At 53.5% G+C, this 15,205-nt stretch overlaps 1 protein-coding gene and 1 long non-coding RNA gene across 3 annotated transcripts in view; one reads left to right on the forward strand and one right to left on the reverse strand.

The window, feature by feature from the left end:
* The first annotated feature begins 341 nt into the window (after positions 1-341).
* The window catches only part of LOC138099543 (excitatory amino acid transporter 5-like), a 29,495-nt gene continuing 14,631 nt past the window's right edge, over positions 342-15,205 (forward strand). Inside the window, exons 1-10 of one of the 2 annotated variants that reach the window (XM_068996824.1) lie at positions 342-926; positions 3,589-3,668; positions 6,373-6,585; positions 7,267-7,309; positions 8,120-8,342; positions 11,307-11,406; positions 11,593-11,826; positions 13,312-13,506; positions 14,129-14,263; positions 15,032-15,125. In XM_068996824.1, coding sequence (XP_068852925.1) covers positions 750-926; positions 3,589-3,668; positions 6,373-6,585; positions 7,267-7,309; positions 8,120-8,342; positions 11,307-11,406; positions 11,593-11,826; positions 13,312-13,506; positions 14,129-14,263; positions 15,032-15,125 — 1,494 coding nt within the window. In that variant the 5' untranslated portion in view covers positions 342-749. Of the gene's footprint in view, positions 927-3,588; positions 3,669-6,372; positions 6,586-7,266; positions 7,310-8,119; positions 8,343-11,306; positions 11,407-11,592; positions 11,827-13,311; positions 13,507-14,128; positions 14,264-15,031; positions 15,132-15,205 lie in introns of both variants that reach the window. The other variant, XM_068996823.1, reaches the window with a different exon arrangement.
* LOC138099545 (uncharacterized) lies at positions 12,270-14,162 on the reverse strand. Its single transcript, XR_011146738.1, has 2 exons — positions 14,077-14,162; positions 12,270-12,854 (listed from the first exon to the last, which is right to left on the reverse strand). It is a non-coding gene; the product is annotated as an uncharacterized lncRNA (long non-coding RNA).

The following is a 15,205-nucleotide window of genomic DNA, read 5'->3' on the forward strand; positions in this document are numbered from 1 at the left end:
CTTCAGCCTGGGACCCTCCTGCCATTTCATTCTGCACCCCGCTCTGGCCCCAGTGACACTCCTGGCCTGAACCAGAGGCGAACTGGACGTAGAAATACTCTAAAATATCACGAATTATGGACCAGATGCTCCAGAAGCACCTCATGGCCTTGGGGCAGCTTCCCTGGAGAGTTGGCAGGAGGTCAGATCTGTTGGGGCAGGTATTTGTGTGGGAACACTCAGCACCATCCGTTGGTGCCTTGGGCTGGTGTCTGCAACTGCTGTGGGAAATCCTCTCATTAACTGGGAAAGCTTCCCTTTGCAAACCCTGCCCTCATGAAGCCCTCACAGATGGGGGCAGGATTGGGGTGCACTCACAGCCGGTGGGGAGCACAAATCTGGTGCAGGACCCAGATCTGGTGGCAGGACCCAACTCCTTCTGGATCAGGAGCAGTGAGAAGAAGGGAGTTCTGGAGCTGGATCTCTGCCCTCAGTCTGCACACTGGCCCCCATCCCTGGGGCTGGAGGGTTAAAGTGGGAGGGTTCGGCACCTCACGGCAGGATGCCAAGCCCAGATTAACCAGTTGAAGACGTCACTTTCCATTATGGGAAAGGCTCCCAAATATCCCTGAAGCTTTTGGTTCTGGGGATTAGCCACCAGCACACTCAGCTCCTGGCACAGAGCAGGGGTCCATCGGCGCTGTGGGGCCCGTGGCCATGAGTGGGGCTGGGAGCAGCTCCCAGGGGCATCATCTGGGTGGCTGAGGACCATGTGGGAGTGGGTCAGGAGAGCTGTGCTGCACTCACTGTCCACCGCCCTCCTGCGCCTCTGGAAGTGGGTGCGGGCTTTCTGGTACAAAAATGGCCTCTTGACTCTCTCGATGCTGTCGGTTGTCACTGGATGCCTCCTGGGGTTCCTGCTGCGGGCGCTGGAGCTGACAGACCTGGTAAGCCTGGCTGGGATGGTGATGGGAGTGAGCGGGATGGAGTGGGGCAGGAGAGCAAGCCCTGGTGCCAGTAAGGGTCCCAGATGGGCACAGCCCCAAAAGCAAAGACTCCTGCTCAAGCAAACCACCTCAGGGCAGGTTTCTGCCCATGGCTTTTCTTTTCTTTTTGTCTTTTCTTTTTCTTTTGACCAAAAAGGTGCCAACAAATGCCCAAGCTGTAGGACAAATCCTGCCTCCCTCCAATGGGAGTGGGGAGGTCTGAGTTGGACTCCATAAGGCTGCAGGAGCCTTGAGGTGGGATGAAGAGGGGAAAGGGGGGAATGTTTACTCAGGTGCTAGATGCTCAGTAACAGGCTCCCCCCAACACCACCAGCAGCATCACGGTCTGAGGGAGGGGGTCCAGGAGATGGGGTTCGAGGGGTGGGGTCCTCCCATTACTCTCCCAAGCTGTGTGCAATCAAAGCACATTTCCGTGTTCTGGAGAGGACCCAGCAAATAAATGGCTGGTGGGGAGCCTGGAGGGCTTTGAAGAGTCTCCTTCCTTTGAGGAGCCTTGGAGACAAATGCATTGGAGAAAATGCACCGAAAAGGCACGTTGGCTCAGCACGTTCCAGGAGCATCGTGCTGCAAAACAGCCCCGAGCTGAGCTCCACTGACATTGGGCAGCTGGGCCACGGCTCAGCCCTGATCCAGGCAGGGGAATGCTGCTCCGGGAGAGCTCGGCTGGGGCTGGAACATCCCTGTGTTGCCCACTAGGATTTAGCAAAGTCTTGTCATTTCAATTAGGCCCTTCAGCATCAGCGCAGCAGGGATGATCTCATTACTTAATTGAAGCTGGGTGTAATCTCTCTGCATCCCAGTGCACACACCCGTGAGAGCCCAGCAGCCACCCACGCTGGCCATGCAGCTGGCAGTCTTGGGGCTCCAGCCCCTTGTCATCAGGTTTATCCATCCTCTGCTCCAGCCCCATCCTGCTCTGTTGCCACAGCTCTGCTGTGGGCCTGGCAGCCACTAGAGACTGTCCCCACTAAGACTTTTGTCACAAAATCTGGAGGAGAGCTGGAGAGGTGGCCGGTCCCTGCTTTCCTCCCTGCAGTGGGAAAGTGTCACACAGCTGAGAGACCCACTGGCAAAGAGATGCTGTTCAGATCTGGCATTACCCCTTGCACCCAGCTGGGCCCATCGCAGCTCTGCTCTGCCTGAGCTCCCTGGGGACATCAGCCATGCCCAGGCCACACACTGGGACAGTGCAGGGACAGCACAGGGACAGCACAGGGGAGCAATTGAACAGCTGCCTTGGCACCCCTCAAAGCCCCAGCATGGGGTGGTGGCTACTTTGGAGTAACCAAAAGCACCTGCTTGTCTTGGGGTCAACTCAGATCCCTCCCTGACACCACTACAGTGGCACAGTGAAATAGGGGGGTCAGGGATGGAGGGAGGGAAGATGATGGATGGATGGATGGATGGATGGATGGATGGATGGATGGATGGATGGATGGATGGATGGATGGATGGATGGATGGATGGATGGATGGATGGATGGAGGCATGGAGGCATGGAGGCATGGAGGCATGGAGGCATGGATGGATGGATGGAGGCATGGATGGATGGAGGGTAGAGATAGGGATGGATGGATGGATGGATGGATGGATGGATGGATGGATGGATGGATGGATGGATGGATGGAGGCATGGAGGCATGGAGGCATGGATGGATGGATGGAGGCATGGATGGATGGAGGGTAGAGATAGGGATGGATGGATGGATGGATGGAGGGTAGAGATAGGGATGGATGGATGGATGGATGGATGGATGGATGGATGGATGGAGGGATGGATGGAGGGTAGAGATAGGGATGGATGGATAGAGGGAGGGATGGAGGGAGGGATGGATGGATGGATGGATGGATGGATGGATGGATAGATGGATGGAGGCATGGATGGAGGCACGGAGGGATGGAGGCATGGAGGGATGGATGGAGGTAAGGATGGATGGATGGAGGAATGGATGGTGGGTAGAGATAGGGATGGAGGGAAGGAGGGATGCTGGCCAGGTTGCTGGTCCCACAGGCCACTCACTCTCCCCTTGGTCATGTCTGTGGGATCCAGACTTTGGGGGATGTCTCTGCAGCCCTTCCCCATGTCCTTGTGAGGGGTGTAGGGGGTGGAGAGATGCCATGGAACCAAGATTGTCCCATGGATGGGCCAGACACCTGGGCTCTCCCTGAGCTCGGCTTTGCCACCTGCAGCCATGAGATATTCCCACCTTTTGTTGCTGCCAGCAGCTTTGGGGCACTTTTGCAGATGCAGCCAAGTCTCTGCTCCCTGATAATGAGTGCAATGACTTTTGGGAGGAGCCAGTGCTGGGGCCATGTGGACTATTCCCTAGATGGCAACAGAACCAAGGATGGTTTTGGGAGGGGACCAACCCCACATGCCCCTGCCTTGTGTACAGCCAGGTTTGCCATGTGGCCAGTATTCCCCATCTGTGACCCCCCATTTAAGGGACAGCAGGGAAATGGCATCATGGAGTGCATCAAGGAGCAGCTGCCACCTCAGAACGAAGCTCAGAGCTCAGACTGGTTGGGGAAAAGGCAGATTTATCAAGTTTGAGCCCTTAACCCATAATCATTTACCTGACACACACTCTGCTCTATGTGCAGGAGAAGCAGTATTTTTCCTTTCCTGGAGAGCTCCTCATGAGGATGCTGAAGATGCTGATCCTGCCCTTGATCACCTCCAGGTAAGACATCACCTTCTGCTCTAAAGCACCATCTTTCCCTCACATTGAAAAGATCGCCCTGTGACCCCCCCCCCCCATTGAAGAGAGAACCCCAAAGCTGCATGAGGTGAGAATAACCCTGGCTCCAAGCAGCTGGCAAGTCAAGCAGCATCCCCTGGCTTGGTGTCCATCAAACCCCGAGATTTCCCAGCAACAGTCTGGGACAAATCCTCACCTGGATTTGATAGGCACTTGTGCCCAGGTCAGACACCTGCACTGGCTGGGGTGTTTCCCTTCTTTTGGGCAGCTGGTGATGCCAGGACCATCCATGGGCAGTTGTGACGGGCTGTTTAACCTCAAAGCAGATTCCCTTAGAGGAATTTGAGAAAGTTCAGGTAAAAAACATAAGCATCCCCCAGTACTGTGTCTGTGTTTGCAAATCCCGATTTTATTGGCCCATACAGACCTAGAAATAAGGAACAGAGCCAGCAGTCATATTGGGGTCTAAGCAAGGTCTTGAAAAGCTTATATGGATTGACATATTGCAAACAATATGTTGTCATGTGCTCATTAGACACACAAAAATTATCAGGTGCTTGTTCCCTCAAGGATGTGTCATTTCTCTGTTGTTAGAGTTTGCTTGTTGTCCCATTTGCCTCTGGTTTATTTTTGAGAGCAGTGTGGTCTCTATCCTGGCCACACTTGGCCTGTTCAGTACCATCCCTTATAGAGATGTCTGTACCTCACATCCCTCCCCAAGATGCCTGAGGGTTTCCCTTCGCTCTCAGCCCTCCTGGCAGCTCAGTTGCTGGGTGGTTGTCTCTGATCACTCTCCTGTCTGTGGGTGCAGGTTCTGCAGAGGCCTCCTGGGAGTTTTCTTTCATGTTGGATTGAACCAGGGATTTTTCTATAATTACTGAATGATGGTAAAGTGGTGTCTGCTCTCTATGCACCATCCCAGAGGGGACTGGGTGAGCTCTGGGGATGGAGCTCTGGAGATCCAAGCCCCAAGTTGGAAAGCACCACCTATGTCAGTGTTGCTTTTGTGGACTCTCTTGAGTTTCCAAGGCCCTTCTCCTCCAGGATGTGTGGCTGCTGAAGGGGATCCATAGGCTGGGCACCACATCAGCCACCCTGTGTGTCCCCAGGGTTGGCACTGACCCTCACAGCCCCTCTATTATGTCCTGACTGAAGGTCAGGGCTTGGCTGGGTCTGCATGCATGTGGGGCACACTGCATCCCCCAAATGCTCACATTTCATAGAATCCTGGAATATCCTGAGCTGGAAGGGACCCTCAGGGATCATCAGTGCAGCCCCTGGCCCTGCACAGACACCCCAACAACCCCACCCTGGGCATCCCTGAGAGCGCTGTCCAAACGCTCCTGCAGCTCTGGCAGCCTCGGGGCCGGGACCATTCCCTGGGGAGCCTGGGCAGTGCCCAGCAGCCTCGGGGGGAAGAACCTTTCCCTGAGCTCCATGCCCAGCCCTGACCCAGCTCCAGCCGTTCCCTGGGCTCCTGTCCCTGTCCCAGAGCAGAGCTCAGCCCCTGCCCCTCCGCCTCCCCTCGGGAGGAGCTGCAGCCCCCAGGAGCCTCCCCTCAGTCTCCTCTGCTCCAGCTGAACGAGCCAAGTGCCCTCAGCCGCTCCTCAGACCCTTCCCCAGCTCCGTGTCCCTCCTTTGGACACTCTCCAACAGCTTTGGACCCTTCTGATCTTGTGGTGCCCAGAGTGCCCCCAGCACTGGAGGTGAGGCTGCCCCAGTGCAGAGCAGAGCGGGACAATCCCTCCCTGGCCTGGTGCCCCCCAGGACACGGTGGCCCTTTGGGCTGCCAGGACACACCGGGGACTCAGATCCAACTTGGACCGACCAGGACCCCCAGGTCCCTTCCCACGGCACTGCTCTCCAGCCTCTCGTTCCCAGTCTGTCCCTGCATCCAGGGCTGCCCCATCCCAGGGCAGGATCCAGCACTTGCCCTGTTTAAACATCACATGGTTGGGGATTGCCCAATCCTCGCATTTGTCAGGGTCTCTCTGTGGGACCTCTCTGTCCTTGAGGGTGTCAGCAGTTCCTCCCAAGTGAGTAACCTCAGCAAACCCACTCAGGACCTTCCAGTCCTGCACCCAACTTGTCCCCACCGCCAGCACTGCTCTCCCTGCTGGGGCAGCCTGTAATGCCCTCTCTATTTTTAGCCCAGTTTTGCTGAGAAGTAGCTTATGGGTTACTTCTTAGGAAAGCTTACATGTGTGTGAAATCTGAACCTGCAGCTCTCTCCAGGGGGTGTGGGGTCCATCCCCACCAGGATTTTATGAACCTTGCTGGTACCTTCCTTTGCTGCTACAGTGACACACAGCAGTGGCACGAGGCGATGGAGATATAAGAGCACAGTATCTCACAAAAAAGGAGCAGCATCATTTATTCAACATAAAAATACACTAAGAATATAAACTTCTTAACCCTTGTAGAAAACAGAAAACACAGCCAGACCTTGAAAAGGGGCTTGGAGGTGTCTCCTGCCCTTCACAACTCAGCTTGGGTTGTCACAAGCCCATCCTGGGTCTGAGATCCTGTGGGCGCTGGCACAGGAATGTGCAAGAGCTCAGTGATGCCCTTAGGCTTTGGTTTAAAAAAACCTATGGAAATCCCTCCCGCCTTGGAGATTTTGCCCATCAGATGCATCTTGTGCAGTTTGGGGAGCAGACACTGACCACTCTGTTCTGTGCTGCAGCCTCATGTCCGGGCTGGCCACCATGGACTCCAAAGCCTGCGGGAAGATGGGAGTGATCACCATCACCTACTACCTTTGGACGACCTTTATGGCAGTGACCGTGGGGATCATCCTCGTGGTCAGCATCCATCCTGGTGCAGCTGCCCAGAAGGACAACTACTCTGTGCAGAAAGTGGTGCTCAGCTCCGCCGACGCGTTACTGGATTTGATCAGGTGTGTCACGATTTCAGCAGGAGCCAGGGTTGTGATAACAAGATCTTCCCAGAAGGTTCTGAGTTCCCAGAAGACACTGAGAATGTGAGAGAAACAGGAGAACCACTGGCCAGGTGCTGGTACCTCCAAGCCCAGCAATGTGGGGTTCGTTTCCCCCCATCCATGTCCCTCTGGCCACTCTGTCACTGCTACTGCTCTCCCAAAGCCATCAGCAAAGAGATGCACTGCAGCAGAGATCAGACAGAGGTGTGTTGCCTGCAAGGCTCAGATTCTCCTCTGTGGCCCCAGCTGGAACATGCCAAGCCTGGAGCTGGCCCAGGGCTGGGTTAAGGCAGCAGATGGGGTTACCTGGGGAGGGGTTGCAGCACAGACCCAGGGGCTGGGGGAGAATCTCAATTTCTGGAGGTACTGGATTGACTGGACCAGGCTCTGAGCAGGGGCCTGCATATGGCAGATGCCCATCCCAGGCTCAGGCCTTCCACCAATCCCATTTACACATGGTTCTGAGTCCTGCTTTGAGTTCACCTTCCAGCTTGCTTTGCTTTCAGCTTGCACAGCTGTCATAAGCTGTTGTTGGCTCTCTTCTCCTCCTCCGGACATTGTGCCCACCAGAAGTGCTTCCCAGGATGCTCCCTATGCTCTCACAACACACTCTAACCCTGTGTCATTGGTCTCTTACAGAAACATGTTTCCTTCTAACCTGGTTGAAGCTTCGTTCCAGCAGGTGAGTTCATCCCTCTGCGTGCAGCCAGGATGGTGCTCAGCTCCGCATGGGGCTGCCTCTTTGCCCACCCACAGCCTGGACAGGAGCCCGTCTCTTCCCCTCCCTCCCCTCCCCTCCCCTCTCTTCCCCTTCTCCTCTGTTCCCTTACCTGAACTTCCCCTTCCCCTTCATCCCCCCACACTCACCCCAGGGTGGGCACCCAAAGGCAGGACGGTGCTGGGGGGGCACAGGCTCACAGGAACCCCCGTGCCTGCCCTCTGCCTGCGAGGCTCCTGTACAGAAGCAGCACACATCTCTTCCCTCATCCCGCTCCTGTGCAGAGGCTTCTTAGTCCCTGGGGAGGGGCGGCAGCGGGGTGGGCAGGCAGCAGGCAGGGGAAGGGACACAAAGAAGGGACGCTTGAGGGAAGGTAGAGTGGTCAAAGGGGACAGACTGAGTGGCCAGGCAGGGTGGAGGGACAGGGAAAAGAAGCGAACCCATGGCATTGGGAAAGCATCGGTAAAGCTCGCAGGAGGAGGGATGGAGGGACCAGAGCGCTACCCCAGGGCTGCGCTGGCGCCCCGCAGGGACCCGACTCACCAACAGCGCCGGTCTGCTCTGCAGCCTTGGCTGAGGACGGGCTGCAGCCAACAGCCACAGCTCCCCTTGCCTGTCTCTCATTGCTTGTTTCCACCAGGCTTTTACTGCCTGGAAACCAAACCTTTAACTTCCAGGAGCACCCAGCCTAGGGCTGGGGCTGGCTTTGCCTCTGTGTTCAGAGCAGGATGAAGCTCATGCCAGCATAACCTCCCTCCTTTGCTTCTGTTTCAGTATCGAACTGTTCTTGTCCCAGTGGTGAAGTCTCCTGGTTTTCAAAAGATCCCAGGAAAACCTGTCAATTTTATTTACTTTGCACCTGATGACAAAAACCCTGAAATCCATCGGCCTGTGTTCCTTGAGCTGACACCATCACCCGAGATGACCTACAGGACCCTGGCTGGGACCAGCAATGAGATGAATGTCCTGGGGATTGTCATCTTCTCAGCAACCATAGGTACCTGCTCCTCCACGGGCCTGGAGGCAGCCCAGGGTGGCCACGGCTGCAGTCACCGAGCTAAAGATGTGGGACAAGGTTCTTTTAGCTTTAATTGCCCCAGTCCCTGGGAACCAGAGGACAGCTCCAGGCCCAGCACAGAGCTTGTACCAAGGCCCCTGTCAGCACCACCTGAGGTGGAGCTCACTGAAGCTGTAGGCACTGGGAAGGCTGTTTCCACCCCCTCTTTCCCACATGAGCCTTCACAGCCCACGTGCAGCTCCTGAGGGTTTTCAAACCATTACATAAGCTGGGGAGTCCTTCTAATGAGGTCTGAAGTGAGGTGTAATTTTGCCTGGGACACAGCTCACCACAATGACCCAAACCCTTCACACTGAGTGTTCAGCCCCTGAACAGGCAGGATGTGACAGTGGGGTCAGACTTGGAGCTGTTATAAATATATGGAAATTCCCAACAGGACTTTCTGAAGGAGGTAGGGAAGCATCCTGCATTGAACAGCTTGCAATCCTGTGTGAACAAGGTGCTCGGCAGCAATTTCAGGAAGGAAGAAGGAGCAGAAGTTGTGAAGAGACACGTGCAAGAGAGGAGGTTTAAAGGGGAGAAAGTCATTGAAAGGAGGAACTTGGAGCTGGCTCACAGTGTAAGAAGAGGACATGGGGTGCAAGGCTGAGGGAGAAAGGGAGGAGGGAGAGATCAGGAAGGAAAAAGAGTAGGAGGCAGTGAGATGAGCATGGTGGCAGGATTATGTGTAGGTTAAGAGGTGAGGGCAAGGAGCTTGAACTTTGTGTATAAGGAACCAAAAAGCCAATTAGAGGATTTGAGATGCAGAGGCAGCGCAGGCAGCGCAGCACTGGAGTGCGCTGGACTGTGGTCAGAGACACAGAGAGCGGCCAGTTCTAAATGTGAGACCTCAGAGGAGTTGGTCACAGCGAGACTGGGCAGAGCCAGACCCACTGACAGATCCTTACAGCCAGAAGATGTCCCTGGCAGTCTCCTGTCCCAGCAACCAACACCCTCTGCAGACCTTGGACACCCAGGAAAGGTGCTGAGCTCCTGCCCACAGGACACGTGCCCTTCTCCAGCCCTGCCAAACCTGCAAGGAGAAGCTGCTTTTCTCTTCTAAGATTACACTTCACCACCTCTCCAGCGTGGGAGTGGGATCAGCCTGAGTTAGGAGGCAGTGGGAGATCACCTGAGCCAGCCCCAGCCACCTGCACTCCCCATGTTTTGCCCAGGACAGATTAGAGCTCCACAAAGCCAGACTGGCAGAGCATCACCTGCACCAGACACAGGCAGCTTGATAAAGGGCATTCGTACACGCACAGGATGCTTTCCCTATGAGGAGAGGCTGAACTAATGGGGTTTGCCTGGCAGAAAAGAGGAGAGGGATAGGCAGGGCACCACAGCCCCATACCTTGGGAAATAGGGATCACCTCCTCCGTGCAGCAAGGTGGGGGGGCCAGGTGGAAGCTCTCAGTAAAGTGTATTTGTGTTCAACACCAAAACTAGGCAGGTTGTGGGGCTGAGACCAAGGTGTCCATGCAGCACCCACTGGGTACCCAGAGGGATTTTGCTTTGAGGGGTGACCCCACACAGCTACTCCAGCTCTGACAGTTCTTCACTGTCCCTGAGGGCCTCTCTGTTGCTTCTGAAACCCATGAGAGGGCAGAGCTTTCAAGATCCTTGCAGGAATCTCTCAATTTGCTTGGGCCGTGTCTCCCAAATCAGCTCTGTAGGACCTGAAATTACTTTCTTCCAAAGCAGCTGTTGTGTCCACCCAATACTGGACGAATATCCACAGAGCTGGTATTTAAACACGCCAAGCCTTGTCTCATTTCTGAAAGTTCTGGCAAATGGGAACCCACCTCATCTCTCTTTTGAGCAAGGCAGGAGATCCAACCACCAACCAAGGGCTTCTTAGAGTCCTCAACCCTGAAGAGTGAAGAGGGATGAGCAGGACAAGATCCTGTTTATATTCTTCTTTTCCAAGATAAAGCAGACACCTGCACAGTGCTTCAAAATTAATTTTAGCCAACACAGGAAGAAGGCCTTGCACCAAGCTGGAAACAAGATGGGCAAATGCTCAAAGGCTCCTTTTCCCTTTACTTGATGGGTTCTTGGAAAACCTCCAGTGAAAGCAATGGGGTTTAGCACTGGCAGACAGGACAGCACCATGCCCATTCCTGCATTTCTGCTCTAGTATTCATTGAACAGAAAATGAGGCTGGTTTAGGTTAATGCAACAATATCAAAAGAAAAAAACAGACTTATGAGAGAAGGCTTAATGCCTGTATCTAAGCAACTCACTCAGATCCTTCCTGACACATCACTGTACAGCCACACGTGTTGTCACCACCATGGCACAGCCTGTGAGCCACCAGTACTGCACAGCCAGCCCACAAGGGAACCGGGCACGGGACTGGGGGCCCAAGCACTGCTCAGTCACTGTGTGGCAGCCAGGGCCCCTTTCACTCCAGAGCAGGGCAGGGATGCAGCAAAGCATCACATCCTCAGCTACAGAGAGCCCTACCACACCTTATCCTTAAAAAAATTCCATTTTTATTTCCAGAATTCATTATTCTTGTATTACCAAAGCAATCCAGCAATTATAGCAATCCAGATATCCACTTAATCCAGCTAATCCACAGTTTATCCATCCCAGGAAATGACTCTTCCAGCATTGAGCAGCAGTGAAGTTTATCTGTTTTCTGTGCAAGGAAGAGTCCAAATCCTGGATTTGGGTCTGGTGGGGCTTTGTGAGAAAATGCCAGGAACACAAGCCAGGTGCTTGTATTTGCTTGGAACTAATGGCCGTGACTCCTAAGAGCACATGGCAACCTGTACAAAATCAGGTTTTGCCCGCTGAGCCCCATTCTGTGGCCACCAGACCCTCAAGACACTCGGCCTGACAGGTGCTGCTCCCGTGGTGCTCCCAAGTAATGCAACCTGCTGTGCTTGGTTGCAGGACTTCTCCTGGGAAAAATGGGCGAGCGAGGAGCCCCGCTGGTTAACGTCTGCCAGTGTCTGAACGAAGCAGTGATGAAAATTGTCTCGATGGCCGTTTGGTAAATCTGGTTTTGATTGATTCATTGATTGATTTTCTTTCCTGCTATCCAATGGCAATGCTGGTTGCATGTCTGCAAGTGTGTGTTGTGAGCACTGAATTTGCTTTCGTACCACACAGTACCAAACACTGCACTGTCTTCAGTGATTGCTGCATCCTCATCATTTTTTATGCTTATTCTTTGCAGGTACTTCCCCTTTGGCATTGTATTTCTCATAGCTGGAAAGATCTTGGAGATGGAAGACCCATCCATTATAGGACAGAAGCTGGGACTGTATGTCATTACAGTAGTGTCAGGACTTGCCGTCCATGGAATCATCCTCTTACCTCTGCTTTTTGTGCTCATCACCAAGAAAAACCCCTTTGCTTTCATTCAGGGAATACTGCAAGCCTTGCTGATCGCCTTAGCTACATCCTCCAGGTAGGAAAACGTGACTGGAACCTGCAGATACCACAGAGCAGGGATCTGGTTTAGCAAGGGAGACATGGCTGTGTCTGGCCAGGTGAGCTCTGGGAGGACAGGTGGAACTCAAAGGAAAATTACGCTCCAGCACCATTCAAAATGAGAATGCTCCTGGTTTAGGAGGAAGCAGACCCTTGGCCCTGCCCTGGGTGACAGACCTGGGCAGCTCATGGTGCTCTTCCATTCACCCTCTCCCAGGGTTTTCCCAGAGCAAACCAGCAATGTTTTTGTGTGTGCATGCACACTTCGTTCAATTGCTGCAGTTTTCTTTCCATGAATCCAAACTAGGACTTTGTAGGTGCTTTATAAACTGCATGGGGTTAAAGCTCTTCTGAACACTTTACTGACAATCTAACATCAACTACAGTGTATCCCAAGTTCATCCACAGAAAAATCTTGCCTACTTTGAAAAGACTTTAATCAATTTAGATTATATTTATCTATTCTATTTTCATTGAAATACTTTCCTTATAACAATGAAAAAAACCTTCACATTATAAACTACCACCTCTTCCAGAAGACACACAAATTCAAACATTTTCCTGGAGAACATTTGACCAGGCAAAGGGTTTTTCTGGCCTGTCTGTTGCTCCTCCCCATAATCCCAATAAAACCACCTAGACTGTGCCTCCCTTCCCCAGTGCCCACCACTGCAACTCTTGCTTCTGCAACTCTTCATGTCCTGGTCTCCTCCTGAACCTGGGTCTCCAGCTCTGTTTCTGTCAGGCTTCTCCTCCCTCTGCTCTGCAGCCAGCTAAGGGAGGGAGAGCTGCCACAGGGAGAACACCCTGCTCCTTGTCCCAGCCCCACGGTCTGTGCCCAGGGCTGGGGCCACCGCGCTGCATCCAGAGCCTTTCCCAAATGCAGTCCCTGCCTCCCAGAGTCTGTCGCAAACCCATCGACTCCTTTTCTGTGGTTTCCTTTCTTCAGCCTGTTCTTCTTCCTCCATTCCTCATCCCAGTTCCTGTGGGACAGGTGTCTTCATGCTAGACAGAAACGAGAAAGAAAGGTCAGGGGTGGAGAAGCTGAGGCAGGCATCCCTCATGGAGGAGACAGGTCAGGACAACAGGGGTCTTGCTGGACCCCAGCACAGCCAGTGCTGGCACACACCTTACAACACTCCAGGAGGTGCTGCAGGATTCATGTGGGCACCAGGGATGTTCAACAAAGCTGCAGCCATGGCACACAGCTCCTTAAAGTGGTGCCTTCAGCCACTGAAATGACATTCTGACATTTTCTCTCTCAGCCTGCAGCTCACTTGGCTAATGATGTCTATTCCCCCGGTGGTGAGAACTGAAGAGACTTTTCACTGCTACAGCAATTTGTGTAACATTGCAGTATCCACCCTTGGGAGGGCTGGTATTTCTGTCCCATCACACCGACTCCAGCTTAGAAAGCTCAACACAAATGACAGACAATTACTGCTCGTTTCTTGTCCTGCAGCTCAGCCACCCTGCCCATCACCCTCAAGTGTCTCCTGGAGAACAACGGCATCGACAGGCGCGTGGCACGGTTCGTGCTCCCCGTCGGGGCCACCATCAACATGGACGGCACCGCGCTCTACGAGGCAGTCGCTGCCATCTTCATTGCCCAGGTCAATGAGTATGAACTGGATTTGGGACAAATTATAACTATAAGGTAAAAGTTTCTTTGTAGCAGCCAGATTATTTCTCTCTATTCCTATTTATAGACATTAGGACAACCTCTTGCATTTTTGCCATTTGCAGAGATCTTGTTAATGCACAGTGACCTTTGCTGGGAAGCTGAGGAGGAGGGGAGGGTGCAGCATGTCCCAGTCCCTGTGCTGTGTGCCAGGGAAAGCTGGACTGGCTCTGCACCCCAGAATCCACTGCAAGTCAAGGACTTTGCCTGTAGGGAAAAGCCCAGCTGCCCAGACGTGTGGTTGGAGCAGGTCAGCGCTGCAGGGCTGAGCACAGAAGGATTTGTGCAGGTGCCATTTACTCCCCTTTAGGAATGGGATATCCTCATTTTATAAACAGGGAAATAAAGCATGGAACTAAATAATAACTAAATACATCTGCAAATATTTAATAATTTTAAGGAGGGACTCCCTACCCTGAAGGCAGAGGAGAGCACAGAGCCAGGGCACCCGCTGCCAGCCCCTGCTCTGCACAGGGGAATTTGTGATAACACCTGGGAGCAGGAAGGTGGAGGAAGTCAGATGCAATCCACACAGGAATAACTCACTTTGCCATGCAAACACGCTGGTCTGAATTGCACAGCCGCCTTCTCTTTGCAGCATCACAGCCTCGGCAGCCAGCATTGGGGCCGCTGGGATCCCGCAGTCCGGGCTCGTCACCATGGTCATTGTGCTCACCTCCGTGGGGCTGCCCACCGAGGACATCACCCTCATCATCGCCGTCGACTGGGCTCTGTAAGTGCTCTCCAGGCCACTGCCACAGGCGGTGACCAGTGTCAGTTCATGGTGATGGATCTTCCTCTTGATGGATGAAACCAGATTGCTCTCGAGACAGAAACTGATGCTGGATTACACTTGTCACAGACAAATAAACACACAGCTTGTGAAATGTGCCATTCTAAAGTACTAAGATAAAAACAAAGCGAGTCATTAGGTGAGAAACCACAAAGAACAGATGCTGAGTTACAGAACCAACACGTGGTTTGTACTTCACAGGCCCCCAGGGAGAAGAGGGAACAGTGCCAAGTATCATGGCTGCTTTTCTCTTTTCCTCATATAAAGGAAGGTTAACACACCACCAATTTGATCTTTCAGCATCACAGGGTACCCAGCACCGCTGGCACCTTCTACTGATGTGAGAGGTAGACAAGAGAGGAGCAGTGGCTGGATCTACAGGATTTCTCCTCAAGAGGCATCTCAAGGAGTTTTATGACTTGCTGAGGCAGCTCTCCCTGCACTTAGCACAACAGTGGCTGTCCCAGTTTGGGAGGTGGCACTGGCAGGTCCCTGCACTGCTCACACAGGCAGGGTGAGACAGATGCTGCCCCAGCACAGGGCTCACATAGGGACTGTTTTCTCTCTGTATCTGCAAAACCAACACAGCCTTTACCAACACCAGTGGGAGGGACATTCAGGACAGGGGCTGACATGTTCCAAAGCCATCAACACCCCGGGCACATTGGCTGTGGCCACGCCCTGCATCCTGGCACTGTCTCTCCGCAGGGACCGACTACGAACAATGACCAACGTCCTTGGTGACGCCCTGGCTGCTGGCATCATAGCACACGTCTGTGAGAAGGACTTTGCCCCAAAGCCCGTCCCAGTATGTAGGGCATGGTGGAGGGCAGGGGGTCGTGGGACATGGCAGGACAGGCATAAGGCACCTGCTCACTCCAG

The sequence above is a fragment of the Aphelocoma coerulescens genome, chromosome 28 (genome assembly GCF_041296385.1).
Source record: "Aphelocoma coerulescens isolate FSJ_1873_10779 chromosome 28, UR_Acoe_1.0, whole genome shotgun sequence".
NCBI lineage: Eukaryota > Metazoa > Chordata > Aves > Passeriformes > Corvidae > Aphelocoma > Aphelocoma coerulescens.